At 46.4% G+C, this 18,892-nt stretch overlaps 1 protein-coding gene across 1 annotated transcript in view; it reads right to left on the bottom strand.

The window, feature by feature from the left end:
• msh3 (mutS homolog 3 (E. coli)) overlaps window positions 1-18,892 on the bottom strand; it is a 447,577-nt gene that overhangs the window by 299,136 nt on the left and 129,549 nt on the right. The window contains exons 9-10 of the mRNA XM_072516186.1: window positions 17,862-17,974; window positions 3,086-3,200 (exon numbers count right to left, since the gene is read on the bottom strand). Coding sequence (XP_072372287.1) covers window positions 3,086-3,200; window positions 17,862-17,974 — 228 coding nt within the window. The remainder of the gene's footprint in view (window positions 1-3,085; window positions 3,201-17,861; window positions 17,975-18,892) is intronic.

Raw genomic sequence — 18,892 nt, 5'->3', positions numbered from 1 at the left:
CAGTTCACCAAGTGTCCGGGTCTGGCGCACACAAAAACCCAGCTCTAGTTTTAAAATCCTCCAAGCTGCCAAGAAATCCACCCAAGGTCAGTTCTTTGTTTGCCCAGTATGGTGTGTGCCCTTCCTCCCCATTTACCAAAGTTTGGGCAGCAGGGCAAATTAAAAACTGTAAAAGGTCTCCAAGTACACACTTGGGCAGCCGTTGGAATTCAAAAGTTAAAACCATATGGTTTATTAAAAAAAACTACAGCTCCCCAACGAAAGAGTGCCATCATGTTTCCTATCTTGCACATTTCATATTTTATACACATTGCTTTTTATTATATCATGTTCTGGAGGATTACAGCCCTGCTATTCCATGCTCACCTCCACAAGTTAAGCTAGTTGAAGAGTCACAATTCTATCCAGTCTGCAATATTATTATTTTTTAATTATTTCATGGGTTGGGAGCATCAATGGCAAGACTAGCATTTGTTGTTGACTCCTAATTGCCCACAAGAAGCAGAGACACATTCCTGAACCGCTGCAGTCCATCTGATGTAGATACACCCATACATAGTCCTATTAGGGAGGGAATACCAGGATTTTGACCCAGCGATAATGAAGGAATGGTGATATATTTCCAAGTCAGGATGGTGTATGCCTTGGGAGGGAGCATGCCGGTGGTGGTGTTCCAACGCATCTGCTACCCTTCTCCTTCTAGATGGTAGAGGTTGTGAGTTTGAACAGTGCTGCGAAGGAGCATTGGTGAGTTGCTACAGTGCATATTGTAGATGGTGCACACCGCTGCTACTGGGAGCCAGTAGTGGAGAGAGTGAATGTTTAAGGTGGTGGAAGGGATGCTGACCAAGAGGACTGATTGGTCTTGGCTGGTCTCAGGCTTTTGTATACTGTTGGAGCTGCACTGATCCAGGCAAGTGGAGATTACTCCATCATGCTCCTGATTCGTTCCTTGTAGATGTTAGGCAGGCTTTGGGGAGTCAGGAGGCAGGTTACTCGCCACAAAATTACCAGCTTCTGGTCTGCTCTTGTAGTCAGTGTTTATAGTACAGTTGAGTTTCTTTGCAATGGCAACCCTCCAGAACATTGATGGTGGGGGACTCAGCAATGGTAATGAGGCAGAATGTCAAGGGGAGATGGCTGGATTTTATCCTGTTGGAGATGATTATTATCTGGCATTTGCAAATGTGAATGTTACTTGCCACTTATCAACCCAGGCCTGAATGTTTTCCAGGTCTTCTGCGTGATTTTGGACACAGACTGCTTCACTATCTGAGGCGCTGTGAATGGAAGTTAACACGCTGCAATCAGTACCCAATTATGTTTTTCCAATTAAGGGGCAATATAGCCTGGCCAATCCACCTACCATGCACATCTTTGGGTTGTGGGGGTGAGACCCACGCAGACACAGGGAGAATGTGCAAACTCCACACAGACAGTGACCCAGGACCGGGATCGAATGTGGGTCTTCAGTGCCCTGGCAGCAGTGCTAACCACTGCGCCACCGTGCCGCCCCAGCAAACATCCACTTCTAATCTTATGTTGGAGCAAAGATCATTGATGCAGCAGCTGAAATGGTTGGGCCTAGAACATTACATTGAGGGACTCCTGCAGTAATTTCAGAGGCTGAGATGACTTATCCCCAGCAACCTAAACATTCTTCTTTGTCCTCGGCATAGCTGTAATGAGTGAGTTTTCCCTCGGATTCCCTGAGCTGTGCCAAGTGGACCATTGACTGCAAATCACAGATTAGCAACATTTTCTTTTTTAGATGAAAATTCAGGACAACTGTTACTTATTAAATACAGTAGAAATCCAGAACCATTTTGCACAATTTCAATTATCAAGATCTCTGCTAATGCCACTCATTTACAGTGCTTTTAAATGTGTAATACATTAATTCAGGAACAAAAACAAAATTTAAAAATGACTAACATTCATATTGCATCTTTAATGTAGTAAAATTAAAATCAGACAGAATTATTATTTGCCTCAGAGCTTTCTCACACCTTCATTACTTTGATTCACAAAATTGCTGTGCCGTAGCAATTAATATTCGCTTGGGGGGGGGGGGGCAGAATTGGAGTTCAGACTACAATCAGATCAGTCACGATCTTATTGAATGGTCTTGAATGAATCAGTTCTGCATATACCCTGAAAGTCTAAAACTGCAATCTTTCTACTCACTTCAGGAAAAACATTGACCAATTTATGCCAAATCAGCTGCTTTTTAAAAAAAAAAAACTTGAAGTTGTTGAACAATAAGGCAGCACCTTGGAGGGATTGGACTCAGAAATAGGGGGTGAGGGTAGCTGTAGAAATCCATGGCTGACGCCAGCTCTCCACAGCCTCTCTCATGTGGCCAATTAAAAATTCTTCAAATCTACGCCACAGTGAATCTGATCTTTTCTTACTGGCACTCGCACACAAACCTTCCCATGTGAATCACTGGATAGTGAGTGCTAACCCTGGTTGATTATTATTTTTGCTGCCCACCTCTGAAGCGCAGAAACCACCGCACCTGCCGTTCTATCACATAAGACAGTCCAACCCCAGATTAAATATGGAGTTTCCATGGATGGTAGGGATGGGTAAATATACCACTCGGTGCACTTAACCATTCAGCAGTTAGGGAATTTTATCATAGACTGTCGTAGAATTTACAGTGAAGGAGGAGGCCATTTGGCCCATCATGTCTGCACCGGCCCTTGGAAAGAGCACACTACTTAACCCCACACCTCCACCCTGTCCCCGTAACCCAGTAACCCCACCTAACTTTTTTTTGGGACACCAAGGGAAATTTAGCATGGCCAATCCACCTAACCTGCACATCTTTGGACTGTGGGAGGAAACCGGAGCACCCGAGGAAACCCACGCAGACACAGGGAGAAAGTGCAAACTCCACAGTCACCCGAGGCTAGAATTGAACCAGGGACCTTGGAGCTGTGATGCAGCAGTGCTAACCACTGTGCCACCGTGCCGCTTTTAAGCAGTTGCAAAAGTGATCCATGTGTAATGTGCTCAAGTGTTTTCGTGAAGCTGAAGGAAACTTAAAATACACAGATTTGTAATTTTCTGAGCTTACCTCAAATTATGTAGAATCTTCTCCAATTTGAATTCGGAAAGATATTTGATGACTGCTGCCAGACATGAAATGACCGGTATCTCCAAATTTAATATTATTGACAACTGTTGAGACGCTACAAAACAAAAAGTAGGTTCTTCTGCACAAGCGCATTAAAAACACACAAAGCTGAAGATCATCATCAGTAGCCGCAACATTCTTCCCCCTCCCCTCCTGTCACCAGGTATTCCTGAAGTAGCAGAGATCTTAAAAAAAAAGTTTATAAACTAGTATTGCTCCCTCAGTGAAAAAGTAGCAACGGAACATAGAATTCGTACAGAATCAACAATTTATTATCGGACGGATACTTAAATACACGCAAGAAAGCTGCTCTGCCCGCCATTCATTATGATCATCCAACTCACATCCCGATCCCTACAGTGCAGCAGGAAGCCATTCAGCCCATTGAATCTGCACTGACCATCTGAGCAACCCACCAAGGCCCAATCCTCCACCCAATCACTGTAACCCCACACAAGAGGCATATCCACCTTAACTGCACATCTTTGGACTATGGGAGGACACTGGAGCACCTGAAGGAGGAAACCCATGCAGACACGGAAAGAACGTGCAAACTCCACTTAGACAGTCACTCGAGGTCGGAATCGAACCCAGGGCCCTGCCGCTGTGAGGCAGCAGTGCCGCCCTCCCCCTCCATACCCTCATACCCCATGAGCCCCAAGAGCTCATAATAAGAATCTTTATTGTCACAAGTAGGAACACTGCAATGAAGTTACTGTGAAAATCCCCTAGTCATCACATTCTGGCGCCTGTTCGGGTACACACGGGAGAATTCAGAATGTCCAAACAGCACGTCTTTCAGGACTTGTGGGAGGAAACCGGAGCACCCGGAGGAAACCCACGCAGACACAGGGAGAACGTGCAGACCTCCGCACAGACAGTGACCCAAGCCGGGAATCGATCCTGGGACCCTGGAGCTGTGAAGCAAGTGCTATCCACTGTGCTACTGTGAGGCGCGTGAGCGATATCTAATTCCGTTTTGAAATTACACAAATGTTTTCGCCTCAACTACTTTCTATGGTAGTGAATTCCACATATCCACCACTCTGGGTGAAGAAGTTTCTCCTCACCTCAGGTTACCCCTTATCCTCAAGGTATGACCCCTAGTTCTGGACTCCACCATCATCGGGAAAATTCTTTCTGAATTTATTCGGTCTAATCTCGTTAGAATTTTAGAAATATTTATGGACACGATTCTCTGGCCGCATTGCGCTCAAGCGAGAGCACAATGTGGCTACAGCTAGAGAATCCTGGGAGAGCCCTCCCGCGGTCTTCCCGGAAGCCTCCGCACCTCACAGGATTCACCCAAGTCCCGCGGGGCCTCGGAAACTGAACTCTGCCCAAAACGGGCGTGACCAAACGCCGCTTGCTAAAGTAGGTCGCAAACCTACTAAAGGCCTACCTACCTGGGATCTACCAGCCTCCCTCGATTCACCGGCTTCCCCAAAGAGGCTGCAAGTGTAGGCTAAACTGGTGAGAAACTCCCCAGAGCTCAAAAGTGTCATTGGATAGCGGTGGGGAACTCGCCAGCAGGAACCTCACTGAAAAAGCCGCCACAAATGAACTTAGAAACTTGTGCCCCATGAGATCGCCCCTCATTCTTCTAAACTCCAATTAATATAATTCTAACCGACTTAGTCTCTTCTCATATGACAGTCCCGCTATCCCAAGAATCAGACTGGTAAACCTACGTTGCACTCTCTCCATTGCAAGAGCATCCTTCTTTAGACAAGGACGCCAAAACTGCACACAATATTCCAGGTGACGTCACCTATGCCCTGTACCATTGGAGTAAAACATCCCTATTCCGATGCTCAAATCCTCTCACCATGAAGGTCAACATACGATTTGCCTTCTTTACTGCCTGTTGTACCTGCATGCTTACTTTCAACGACTGATGCACAAGGCCACCAAGGTCTCACTATCTACCTCTCTCAATTTACACCCATTCAAATAATAATCTGCCTTCCTATTTTTGCTACCTCAGATAGATAACCTCACATTTAGCCACATTATACTGCATCTGCCATGCATTTACCGACTCACTCGGCCTGTCCAAATACTGCCGAAGCATTCCTACATCCTCCTCATAGCTCACCCTCCCACCCACATTTGTATCATCTAGGGGCCCGTTCATTTAGGGGCAACACGGTAACATAGTGACTCGCACAATTGCTTCACAGCTCCAGAGTCCCAGGTTAGATTCCCGGCTTGGGTCACCATCTGTGCGGAGTCTGCATGTTCTCCCAGTTTCTGCGTGGGTTTCCTCCGGGTGCCCCAGTTTCCTACCACAGTCCAAAGATGTGCGGGTTAGGTGGATTGGCCATGCTAAATTGCCCTTAGTGTCCAAAAAAAAAGGTTAAGTGGGGGTTACTGGGTTACGGGAATAGGGTAGATAAGAGGGCTTGAGTAGGGTGCTCTTTGCAAGGCCAGTGCAAACTCGATGGGCCGAATGGCCTCCTTCTGCGCTGTAAATTCTTGAAAAAAGACGGGCAGCACAAGTGGATAGCACTGTGGCTTCACAGCGCCAGGGTCCCAGGTTCGATCCCCTGCTGAGTCAGTCTGTGCGGAGTCTGCACGTTCTCCCCATGTCTGCGTGGGTTTCCTCCGGGTGCTCCGGTTTCCTCCCACTGTCCAAAGACGTACGTGCAGGTTAGGTGGATTGGCCATTGTAAACTGCCCTCAGTGATCAAAAAAGTTAGGAGGGGTTATTGGGTTATGGGGATAGGGTGAAAGTGAGGGCTTCTTAAGTGGGTTGGTGCAGACCCGATGGGACGAATGGACTCCTTCTACACTGCATGTTCTATGTTCTTATCTGCAAATTTGGAAATACTACATTTAGTTCCCTTATCCAAATCATTAATATATAATGTAAACTATTGGGTCCTTGCACAGGTCCCTGCAGTACCCACTAGTCACTGCCTGACAATCAGCAGAAGGCTCATGTATTCCAACTTTTTGCTTCCCGTCTGCTAACCAGCTTTCTATCCATCTCAAGACACTACCCACAGTCCCATGCGCTTTAACATTACATATTAATCTGCTACGCAAGACCTTGTCGAAAGCCTTCTGGAAGTCTAAATGAACCACATCCACCAGATCTCCCTGGTGAACTCTACAAGTTACATCTTCAAAGAATTCCAGTAGATTTGTCACGCATAATTTCCCTTTCATAAATCCATGCAGACTTTGTCTGATTATACTGCTGTGCAATGAAATCCTTGATAATGGACTCAAGCAACTGCCCTACTACCGATGTTAGGCTCACTGGTCTCTTGTTTCCCGTTTTCTCTCTACCTCCCTCTTTGAATAGCGGGATTATATTAGCTACTCTCCAATCTGTAGGAACCATTCCAGAGTCCAAAGAATTTTGGAAAATTACTTCCAATGGATCTACTATTTCTCAGGCTACTTCCTTAAGTACTCTGGAATGAAGATTATCAGGCCCTGGAGATTTATGCACCTTCAATCCCATTAATCTCCCTAGAACTATTCCTCTACTAATACTACTTTCCTTCAGCTCCTCACTAAAACGTGTTTCTTAGAACATCCAGTACATTATTCATATCTTCCTTTGTGAAGTCAGAAGCAAAGCATGAATTTAGTTCCTCAGCCATTTCTTTGTTCCCCGTTATGAATTCTCTTGTTTCTGACTGTGAGGGGCATACATTAGTTTTTAAATCAATCTTTTTCTCTTCACATACCTATAGAAACTTTTACAATCAATTTTTATGTTCCCCGATAGCTTACCTTCATTTTGTATTTTCCTCTTCTTAATCAATCTGCCTTTGCTGAATTTTAAACCATTCCCAATCCTCTGGTCTATTGCTTTTCCTTGCTAACTTGTATGCCTCTTCTTTGAATGTAATACTACCTGTAATTTCCCTTGAAAGTCATGGGCCGAGATTCTCCGAGCCTCCGCGCCGCAATCGCGCTCGGCGCAGGGCGGAGAATGGGCGTCACCGGAGGAGGCCAGGCTTGCGATCGGGGGCCACCGATCGGCGGATGTGCGCGGTCTCGGGGATGGGGGGGACCTATATTGTCGGGGCCGGCCCGTGGTGTGGGTCTGCCATGTCGCGCTATTTTCAGGGAATTCCGCCCATGGTTTGGACACAGTTCCCTTTCCACTCTTGCACCAAATAGGAATTACCAACTTTTGGAATTCACCTTCGTTCCGTGACATGTCCACTGCCCTTCCTTTCAATAATGTTTCCCAGCCCACCATAGCTAACCCATGCCTCATACCATCATAGTTATCTTTATTAAGTTTCAGGACCCTAGTCTTAGAATCAACTATCTCACTATACATCATGATAAAGAATTCCATCATATTATAGTCACTCATCCCCAAGGGTTCTCTGACAATTAGGTTGCCAACTAGGTTTCCTCATTGCACAATACCCAGTCCAACATGGCCTGTTCCCTTGTTGGTTACTCAACGTATTGGTCCACAAAACCATCCCATATACACTCCAGAAATTTCTCCTCTATTGTACGGTGACTAATTTGACTCACCCAATCTATATGCAGATTAAAGGTCACCCATAATCACAGATGTTCCTTGCATTCAACAGGAAATCAGAGATGCACGTGCTATTCCCAACATTGCCACTGCTATTTGGTGGTCTGTACACCACCCCTACGAATGTTTTCTGTCCTGTGGTGTTTCCTATCTCAACCCATACAGATTCCACATCGTCTGTGCAAAATATCTGTCCTCAATATTGTAGATTCCATAATGCTATGAAATAATATTCCCCACCTACACTCTTCAGCAATTCAAACTCGGCTTGTTATCCTTTATGGGTAATCTGCCAAAAACTTCATAAACATCAACAGCTTGCATTTTTACTGTCGCTAACATGGAAAACATCCCAATATGTTTCTCACGGGCAACATGTATGATAATCCACCATTTTCAATAACATTTGAATTCAATAAAAATCTGGAATAAAAAGTGCAATGATGACCATGAGATCATCATCATAAAAACCCATCAGGTTCACTAATGTCCTTTAGGGAAGGAAATCTGTAATCCTTACCTGTATGTGACTCCAGATCCACAGCAATGTGACTGACTCTTAAATGCCCTCAGGGATGGGCAATAAATGCTGACCCAACCAGCGACACCCACATCTCATGGACAAATTTTTGAAAATTAGTGATATTATTCTGCCCTGACGACTAGTAGGAAAGCAAGCAGTGTAAAGTAGAACGTAATGAGAAGGGTTAGGCAGCCAAAACTTTGAAAATACAATTGAAAAGAGTCTTAAAATTGTAATCTCCACCTCCCATCTTCTCACCCGTCAACGAGAGATATTCACTCTTGTGCTTGTTCTTTAACAGCTCGAGCGTTGGCATCGTAAAAGATACATTTTTCATTCACTGGGTCTAAATTCTAAAGGCCCTTCAAACCTCATTTACATAAACTTTCCCACCCAGTCCACAAATACTCATTCAGCTTTGTCCTCACTTAAGGTCTGTCCATCTTTCAATATCAAAGCTACTTCTGGCCACTTTTATTCTTTGCTAACTACCTATAACCCCCAAATTCATCAGTATTACCCCTGGCAGAAAAAAACAACTTCCTGACAGCACCTTCTCACTAATTAATTCTCAACAGAATGCTTTCTGTTGATGACAGAAATGGCTCAAACAATTATTGACCTTTAGCTTAATGAACTGCATCTTTTTAAAATGTGATGTGAAGCCCTTTGGATTTAATAACCTTCAATATACTGCTTCTCCCTGCACAAACCAGAAGCAGTGCAAGGGCATATTTAAGTTCATGAACATGGCTCCGAGATTCCAGCTCTTCAGAGTGGCAGCACACGCAACAACCTCATTAGCACTCTGACTGCGATCATTCAATTGCTCCACTGTTCTTTGTTGAAAGGTGGATTAGCATTTATTATACCAGTGCTGCAAAGAATTAAATACAAATAATCAGTAGTAACAATAATGATGCATTTTATAAAGAGGTTTGAAGAACTGAAATAAATAGTATTATCAAACACCGTTAGCGTGAATTTTCTTAGATACTAGGAACACAAGTCAAATGAGAAAATACACTGACTATATTACTAACGATGAATAACAAAATTTTGCAAGCATTCAGATCCTGAGTTGAGTTTTTATAACAATATAAACATTTCCCTGAGACTCATCCTGCAGTGCAAAGTCAGCAATTCAAAAATATACCAGACACACCTTGCTCTGCGAAGGAGGGCAAAAAGGGGACACGAGATTGTCTTGGCAGATAAGGAAAAGGAAAATCCAAGAGCTTTTACATATGCATAAAGGGTAAAAGGGTGATTAAGGAGGGGGTAGGGCCTCTTAAGGATAAACAAGGTCATCTATGTGCAGATCCACAAGGCATGGGAGAGGTCCTAAATTAATATTTCTCGTCAGTATTTACTGTTGAGAAAGGCCCGAATGTTAAGGAAATAAAAAGTAATGTCTTGAGTGTACATATTATAGAGGTGGTGGTGCTGGAGGTATTAAAGCGCATCAAGATAGATAAATCCCCGAGACCTGATGAAATATATCCCACAACGTTGTGGAAGGCTAGTAAGGAAATTGCCGGCCCCCAAGCTGAGATATTTGAATCATCGGCAGCCACAGGAGCGGTTCCTGAAGATTGGAAGGTAGCAAATGTTGTGCCCTTGTTTAAGAAGGGCTGCAGGGATAAGTCTAGGAATTACAGACCAGTTAGCCGTACTTCTGTAGTGGGTAAATTGTTAGAAGATATTCTGAGGGACAGGATCTACAGGCATTTAGACAGGCAGGGGCTAATTAGTGAAAGTCAGCATGGCTTTCTAAGGGGAAAATCGTGTCTCACCCATTTGATTGAGTTTTTTGAAGGTGTAACCAAGAAGGTAGATGAAGGCAGTGCAGTCGGCATTGTCTACATGGACTTTAGCAAGGCCTTTGACAAGGTGCCGCATGGTAGGTTGTTGCAAAAGATTAAATCTCACGGAATCCAGGGTGAATTAGCCAATTGGATACAAAATTGGCTTGGCGATCGAAGCCAAAGGGTGGTTGTGGAGGGCTGTTTTTCAAACTGGACGCATGTGACCAGCGGTGTGTCTCAGGGCTCGGTGCTGGGTCCACTGTCATTTGTTATGTATATTAATGATTTGGACGAGAATGTAGGAGGCATGGTTAGTAAGTTTGCAAATGACACCAAGTTTGGTGGCATAGTGGATAGTGAAGAAGGTTATACAAGATTGAAACAGGATCTTGACCAATTGGGCCAGTGGGCGATGAATGGCAGATGGAGTTTAATTTGGATAAATTTGAGGTGATACATTTTGGTGGATCAAATCAGGGCAGGACCTACTCAGTTAATGGTAGGGAGTTGGCGAGAGTTACAGAACAAAGAGATCTAGGGGTACAGGTTCATAGCTCCTGGAAGGTGGAGTCGCAGGTGGACCGGGTGGTGAAGAAGGCATTCAACATGATAGGTTTTATTGGTCAGAATAATCAATACAGGAGTTGGCATGTCTTGTTGAAGTTGTACAAGACATTGGTAAGACCACACATGGAATACTGTGTTCAGTTCTGGTCACCCTATTATAGGAAGGATATTGTTAAACTAGAAAGAGTGCAGAAGAGATTTACGAGGATGCTACCAGGACTTGATGGTCTGAGTTAGAAGGAGAGGCTGGATAGGCTGCACTTTTTTCCCTGGAGCGTGGAAGGCTGAGGTGTGGTCTTATGCAGGTCTATAAAATAATGAGGAGCATAGATAAGGTGGATAGTCAACATCTTTTCCCAAAGGTAGAGGGGTCTAGAACCAGAGGGCATAGCTTTAAGGCGAGAGGGGAGGGATACAAAAGAGACCAAAGGGGAAATCTTTTCACACAGAGGGTGTGAGCATCTGGAACGAGCTGCCAGAGGCAGTGGTAGAGGTGGGTACAATTTTTCCCTTTAAAAAACAGTTAGACAGTTACATGGGCAGGGTGGGTATAGAGGGATATGGGCCAAATGCGGGTAAGTGGGACTAGCTTAGTGATAGAAACTGGGCAGCATGGACAAGCTGGGCTGAAGGGCCCGTTTCCATGCTGTAAACACCTATCACTCTATGACTCTAGACTCTAATTGCACTTTGAACATGGAGATTCAGATGATCCAATTAGACAGCTGGGGAATGTTTGCGAACTCACTGAACGCTTAATTTTCATTCAGGTTGTGAGAGACTGCTTCATGGAAGTGATCTCATCCCACTTGGCTATAGCTCAATAAGGAATCTAATTACCTGAAGTATGACATTGCCTTTGTGTGTATGCAGCTATGAAGCTGCGACCAATACAGAAACAATAGTAGTATTGACTATTTTGATGCCTCCTGGCCAGCCTTCATGCTTGCACCCTCCATAAATGTGTGCTCATTTTGTACCCTGCTGCCTGTATGTTAACCTCATATCAAGTTCCATTCACCCATCATCCTTCTACTCAGTGACCTAAATTGGTCCCCTATCCGACAAATGCTTTATTTTAAAATTCTTAAGTTAGTTGTTTTTCTTTATAAATTTAGAGGGACAATTATTTTTTCCAAATATGGGGCAATTTAGCGTGGCCAATCCTACACTGCACATCTTTTGGGGTTGTGGGGGTGAGCCTCATACAGACACTGGGAGAATGTGCAAATTCCACATGGACAGTGACCCGGGGCTGAACTCGGGTCCTCAGCGCCGTGAGGCCACAAGTACTAACCACTGCGCTGCCGTACCGCCCAACAATGTGCAATTTGTAAGACCATGCGGGAAGACTGCTAAACCACAAGAGCGATAATACTGATCAATAGGTATCTTTATGTTAAAATAAACTTTAATTTAAACACAGATTCAATCATATTAGCGATTAGTAATAGCTTTCCCAATAACGTTAAAATAGTTCTTAAATGAAAAGAAAAAAACCACAAACTCTATCTATACCACTTCCGGTGGCGGCTATGAAGGAGTTAGTCGCACATTTGGTGGCTCCCACTCTGGTCAGACTTTTGGACCTTTCCCCCATTTTTCTACCGGACTTCAATTGTAAAACGGATGTTAGTGGCAATTCTCTACTGAATTCCCACTTCGGTGCATGGAGAGAAGGACTAGAAGTGTTCGTAAGGGCAGAAACAAAAAGATAGAGAAGGCTTGGGCTGTAGCTGCAACAGAAGACAGCATGGCGGAGGTTCGGACGTCTGGCTTGTCGACCCAGCAGAGCAGCTGATGCAAGTCATTCAGGAAGGCCTTGCTATGCAGAAACTGGCCTGCTTGGACCCGATAAAAGAGTCAATTCAGCGATTGGAGCATAGATTGGGCGCCCAGGATCAGGCGATCCAGAAGGTGGAGAAGGCGCTGGCTGAGCAGGAGGAAGATCAGACTGCGGCGGAGCTGGAGGTGGTTATGCTGAGGGACCAGCAGATGAAGCTCCTGGCTAAGGTGGAGGACCTAGAAAATAGGTCCCGCCGGCAGAACCTAACAATCGTCGGGCTCCCGGAGGGGTCCGAAGGAACGGACGCTGGGGCATACATCGCAGACATGTTTGTGGAGCTGCTGGGGGTTGGGGCATTCTCCCGGCCCTTGGAGGTGGATAGGGCTCACAGAGCGCTCGCAAGGAAGCCGCGAATGGGAGACCCCCCGAGGGTAATGTGGTTAGATTGCACAGGTTCTCGGATAAGGAGCGCATTCTACAGTAGGCCAAGCAGACACGGAGCTGTAAATGGGACAATAGCATCCTGCGGGTTTACCAGGAGGAGAGCAGGCTTCAACCAGATCAGGTCCATCCTTTTTAAGAAAAAGGTGAAGTTTGGACCGTTATATCCAGCCCGTCACTGGGTCACGCATGAGGATCAGCACTTGTGCTTCAAGTTGCCTGAGGACACTTTGGACGTTGCAAAAAAGAAAGGGCTGGTGATGGATTGAGAACTTTTGAACTTGGCTGCAATGTTCATGTTTTTGTTTCTCTGTTTTTCTAAAAGTTTCTTGTTTTGCATTTCTTGGAAGATGTTTGTGATGCCGTTTGCATTGATTTGGAACCAGCGGTAGAGCTGAATGAGTTAAGGTTTTCATTTGCATGTTGGGGGATGGAGGTGTGCTGGTTTTGATCTTGGTGTTTTTCTGTTGGGCAATTGTGTGGGGATGGTTTGGTGTTGGAGTTTGTTACTATGAGCGGGGGGGTGGGGGGGGGGGGGGGGGAAAGAGAGACAATAGGTGGGAGACTATCTGGCACCAGGGATGGGTGAGCTAGCTCTCGGAAGCGCAATGGGGGTGTGGGGGTGTGCATATGTTTGGTTCAGTAAAGGGGTTGGATTACAGGGTGTTGTTACTAGGAGGGGGAGTGAATGTTCTGCTGACGAGGGAGGGACTTGGGCTGAGCGGGGGGGGGGGGGGCATTTGGGCAGCAGAGGGTGAAGGAGTTCTCCTACTCACAAATGCACAAAGTATATTCCTGGATTGATTTCTTTATTTTGAGCAGGGCCTTGCTGGCTGGGGTGGACACGGGGTACTCGGCGATTACAATCTCAGACCATGCTCCTCATTGGGTTGACCTGCAGGTTAGTAAAGACAGTAACCAGCGCCCGCCCGCACTGGAGGTTGGATGTAGACTTTTGGCGGATGAAGGGGTGTGCGAGTGGCTGAGGAAATGCATTCAGAACTACCTGCAGGTCAGTGACACGGGGGAAATTACAGCATAGGTGGTGTGGGAAGCACTGAAGGCGGTGGTCAAGGGGGGGGGCGGGAGCTGATCTCGATCCGGGTCCATAGGGAGAAGGTGGACAGGGCAGAGATGGACCGACTGGTAAAGGAGATACTACAGATTGATAGGAGATATGCAGAGACCCCAGAGGCAGGGCTTTTAAGGGAACGGCGCAGATTACAGGCGGAGTTTAGCTTGCTGACCACAGGGAGGGCGCTGGAGCAGCTGAGAAAGGCGAGGAGGGGCGATCTATGAACATGGAGAGAAGGCCAGCAGAATGCTTGCACAGCAGCTAAGGAAGAGGGAGGCAGCTAGGGAGATAGGGAAAGTAAAGGATGGAGATGGGAACCTGGTTGGTGATTCAGGAGGGGCGAATAACACGTTTAGGGATTTCTACAGCAGGCTGTACAGGTCGGAACCCCCTACAGGGCCGGAGGGGATGAGACACTTCTTGGAGGGGCTGAGACACTTCTTGGAGGGGCTGAATTTCCCAAAGGTGGACAGGGAGCGGGTAGAAGGACTGGGGGCCACAATCGGGCTGGAAGAGATAGTGGAGGGCTTGAAGACCATGCAGGCGGGTAAGGCCCCGGGGCCGGACGGGTACCCAGTGGAGTTTTATAAAACGTTCTCGGGGATATTGGGGCCGGTGTTGTTGAGGATGTTCAATGAGGCAAGGGAAACAGGGGTGTTGCCCCCGACGATGTCACAGGCAACGATTTTGCTGATTCTTAAGCGGGACAAGAACCCGGAGCTGTGTGGGTCCTACAGGCCCATCTCCCTGTTGAATGTGGATGCCAAGTTGCTGGCCAAAATCTTGTCCTCCAGAATTGAGGATTGTGTTCCGGACGTTATTGGGGAGGACCAGACGGGGTTTGTTAAGGGCAGACAGTTGGTGGCCAATGTAGGAAAGCTGATAAATGTGATCATGATGCCCCTGAAAGGTAGGGAGGTGGAGGTAATGATCGCAATGGATGCAGAAAAGGCTTTTGATCGGGTAGAATGGGACTATCTGTGGGAGGTACTGGGACGGTTCGGATTTGGGCGGGGCTTTATTGACTGGGTCAGGTTACTGTATCAGGCTCCTGTGGCAAGTGTACGGACGAATAGGACAACATCAGACTATTTTGGACTGCACTGGGGGACGAGACAGCAAAGCCCCCTCTCCCCACTGTTGTTTGCGCTGGCTATAGAGCTGTTGGCAATTGCTCCGAGAGCCTCGAAGGGTTGGAGAGGACTGGTCCCGGAGGGGGGGGGGGGGGCCACAGGGTTTCACTCTATGCAGATGACCTGCATCTGTACGTTTCAGACCCAATAGAGGGGATGGAAGAAATCATGAGGACTATAGGGGAATTTGGCCGGTTTTCGGGGTAGACCCTTAATATGGGAAAGAGTGAAATGTTTGTAGTCCAGGCGAGGGGACAGGAGAGGCGACTGGCAGAGCTGCCCATTTCGGTTAGTAGAGGGAAGCTTTAGGTACCTAGGCATCCAAGTGGTGCGGGAATGGGACCGGCTGCATAAATTGAATCTGGCCCGGCTGGATGATTTCCGGAGATGGGACGCGTTTCCGTTGTCTCTGGCTGGGCGGGTGAAAACGGTGAAGATGACAGTCCTCCCGAGATTCCTATTTGTATTTCAGTGTCTTCCCATCTTTATTCCGCGGTCCTTTCTTAAGTGGGTCAACAGAGTGATCACTTCGTCTGGGCGGGCAAGTAAGGAAGTAATGCTTGAGCGGAGTTGGGGAGTGGGCGGGATGGCACTGCCAAATTTAAGCAACTATTACTGGGCGGCAAATATAGCCATGATCAGGAAGTGGGTGGTGGGGGAGGGGTCGGCATGGGTGCGAATGGAGGCGGCTTCATGCAAGGGCACCAGTTTGGGGGCACTGATAACCGCCTCTGCCGGCATGGTACTCCACCAGTCCAGTGGTGGTGGCGGCCCTGAGAGTTTGGGGCCAGTGGAGGCGGCATGTGGGAGCATCGGTCTGGGCTCCAATTTGTGATAATCACCGGTTTGCCCCGGGGAGTATGGGCGGGGGATTCCGGTTATGGCAAAGAGCGGGGATTGAGAGGATGGGGGATATGTTCATAGAGGGGAGCTTTCAGAGTATGAGGGCATTGGAGGAGTAGTTTGGGTTGGCGAGGGGAAACAAATTCAGATATCTGCAGGTGCGGGACTTCCTTCGTAAACAGGTGTCAACCTTCCCGCTCCTACCACTAAGGGGGTTCAGGACAGGGTAGTTTCCAGAGGGTGGGTAGGAGAAGGGAGCGTCTCGGACATTTATAAGGAGCTTATGGGGTCGGATGAGACGCAGACCGAGGAGCTGAAGCGCAAGTGGGAGGAGGAGCTGGGAGGTGAGATAGAGGATGGTCTCTGGGCAGAAGTGTTGAGTAGAGTCAACGCGTCCGCAACATGTGCCAGGCTCAGCCTGATACAATTTAAGGTTGTTCACCGAGCTCACATGGCAGTGGCCCGGATGAGCAGATTCTTTGGGGTGGAGGACCAGTGCGCAAAATATGCGGGAGGGCCGACGAACCATGTCCACATGGTTTGGACATGTGCAAAGCTTAGAGGATTTTGGCAGGGGTTTGCAGACGTCATGTCCACAGTGTTAAGAACAAGGGTGGTGCTGAGTCCAGAGGCGGCGATTTTCGGGGTGTCAGAAGACCCGGGAATCCAGGTGGAGAAAGAGGCAGGTGTTCTGGCCTTTGCTTCCCTGGTAGCGGAATACTATTAGCATGGAGGGACTCAAAGCCCACGAAGTCGGAGACCTGGCTATCGGACGTGGCTAGCTTTCTCTGTTTGGAGAAAATCAAGTTCGCCTTGAGAGGGTCACTGTTAGAGTTCACCTGGAGGTGGCAACCGTTCGTCGACTTCTTTGCGGGAAATTAATTGTCAACAGACCCCGGGGGGGGGGGGGGGGGGGGGGGGGGGGTGTAGTTTAGATTAGAGTAGGGGGTCAATAAGGGTGGGACCTGTACAAGAGGTAAATGGCTTTTGCACTATGTTTATGGTTTCATGTATATTGTTTATTTTGTTGTTGTTACTATACCAAAACTACATCAATAAAATGTTTATTCAAAAAAAAACTCTATCTATGCCTGCCATTCTATATTCCAACTCAGCAACCTGATACAGCTCAAATGTCACTTATAAATAAAGTTAACAATCAGGGTTACTTGCTTCTCTGTATAGACCTTTGGAGAGAGACCCCCCCCCGCCCTTTCAGGAACAACCTGAAACTCTTTCTGTCTCGTCAGTCTGAAATCCAATGGCAAACTGCAAAAGTATAGACAGACCTGGCTCCTCACATTAATTACATCATCTGCATCCCAAGCATCAGGCATTCTCCAGTTTGATAGCGGGATAGTGCCCAAAACGGGACTTTTTCCCCATTAAAGTTGCGCCCATAATACCTAATAATTTCCTACAGTCATCACACTTACCCTTGTTTTCCAATTCCTCCATCATCTTGCCCTGTGCTATCTCAGTATTTTCTAATCCTACAGCCCTCAGCAATCTATAAACCTCCAGTTATCATTATTTACACAACCCCGATTTTTGTTGTTCCACCATTACCAGCCTTCAAATGTCTATCCCTAAGCTCCGGAATTCCCTGCCTAAGCCTCTCTGTCTCCACCTCTGTCTTACATTTTTTTAAACCTACCACTTTGACCAAGCTTTCGGTCAACTGGGCAAATGTCATTTTGGGTGTCTCATTGTCAAATGTTGCTTGATATGGCCCCTCTGAAGCATCTTGTGATACCTTGCTGCATTAAAGCCGCATAGCAATGCAAATTGCAGTTGTCAGTATTCTATGCAAGTAAACCTGCATGTCTACCATTCCCTGTTGCTAAGCATCTCTTAATGACAAAGAAGCCAGTAAATAATCTTTGATCGCAAAGGTATGTCCTCCAGTTGAGAGGTCCCACAATCAGTATTTTAATGTACAGAAGACCAAACGGTTACTGACCGACAACAATACATCTTTGACAGAAACTTTCTTCAAAAGATTAAATGGACGGTACCTGAAAGGTCAGAACCTCGGTGTGCATAAAACTCAGAGGTCAACTGGACAGCATGACAATACTCAAAATGGATACCGTCCATACGCTCAACACGAATTCTGTCGTCACGTAAACTGCAAGAAAATTTTTTTTAAATGATAAGCTCCATCTTTATTAATCAACTACGTGGTTTTATACATTAACAAATCTGCACAAAGGAATACAGTATTTGAACACTGATGACAGGCCAGGTTTGCTTCAATTTGTCAACTCTCCAGTGAAGAACACAAAGAAACTAAAAGGGCTCTAAATGTCATGCTCCAACCACAAAAGCCTCATGGCTATATCATGAATGCCATCCGGTAACCCATTTGTATCCACAATGCAATGCAGCTGTCTATGATCTAAATTCACATGAGGAATGATTCACCATTGCGGAGCGTGCACAAAATATACATAAACAGTGATTTTAAACCTATCTGGATGTTGTATGTGGAGTGACACTGTGGATCAGTTGGTAGCACTCTTGCCACTAAGTCACAAGGTTCTGGGTTCAGGTCCTACTCTGGGGGCTTGAAGCAAAAATCAAGGCTGATATTCCAGTGCAGCACTGAGGAAATGCTGCCCTGTCAGAGGTGCTGTCTTCCATTGACAAATTGAGATTTCTTTACCCGTCAGTCTGGCCTCAATAAAACTCGAGATGGATTTGTAGGCATAGTATTATTTATTTTTACCCGACTTGCAAGTCTGACTCGCTTCACAAAAACCCGGAACACAAGCAGCCTCCTGGGTCTTTAGAATCGAGTGCTGTTGGAGACAAAGGAATCTCTACAAATACATTCAAATGGCATCAAGTTTCACATAAACGATTCCCATAGGTCATCCTATACCCATCCTGACCTGGCCATACATCCTAATTGGCTCACTTCTTATTCCTTTCCCCTGGCCTCTTGTTACACAGCATCCTTTTCTCCTCCTCCACTAGACACCCCTCCCCCTCCCGTGCCATGCTTTCTGAAATCCTTTGTCTGTGAACTCACTAGAATTAGACC

This window comes from Scyliorhinus torazame, chromosome 9 (assembly GCF_047496885.1).
Source record: "Scyliorhinus torazame isolate Kashiwa2021f chromosome 9, sScyTor2.1, whole genome shotgun sequence".
NCBI classification, from domain to species: domain Eukaryota; kingdom Metazoa; phylum Chordata; class Chondrichthyes; order Carcharhiniformes; family Scyliorhinidae; genus Scyliorhinus; species Scyliorhinus torazame.
The sequence above is the reverse complement of the archived record's forward strand: the minus strand, read 5'-3'. Positions and strand labels throughout refer to the sequence as shown.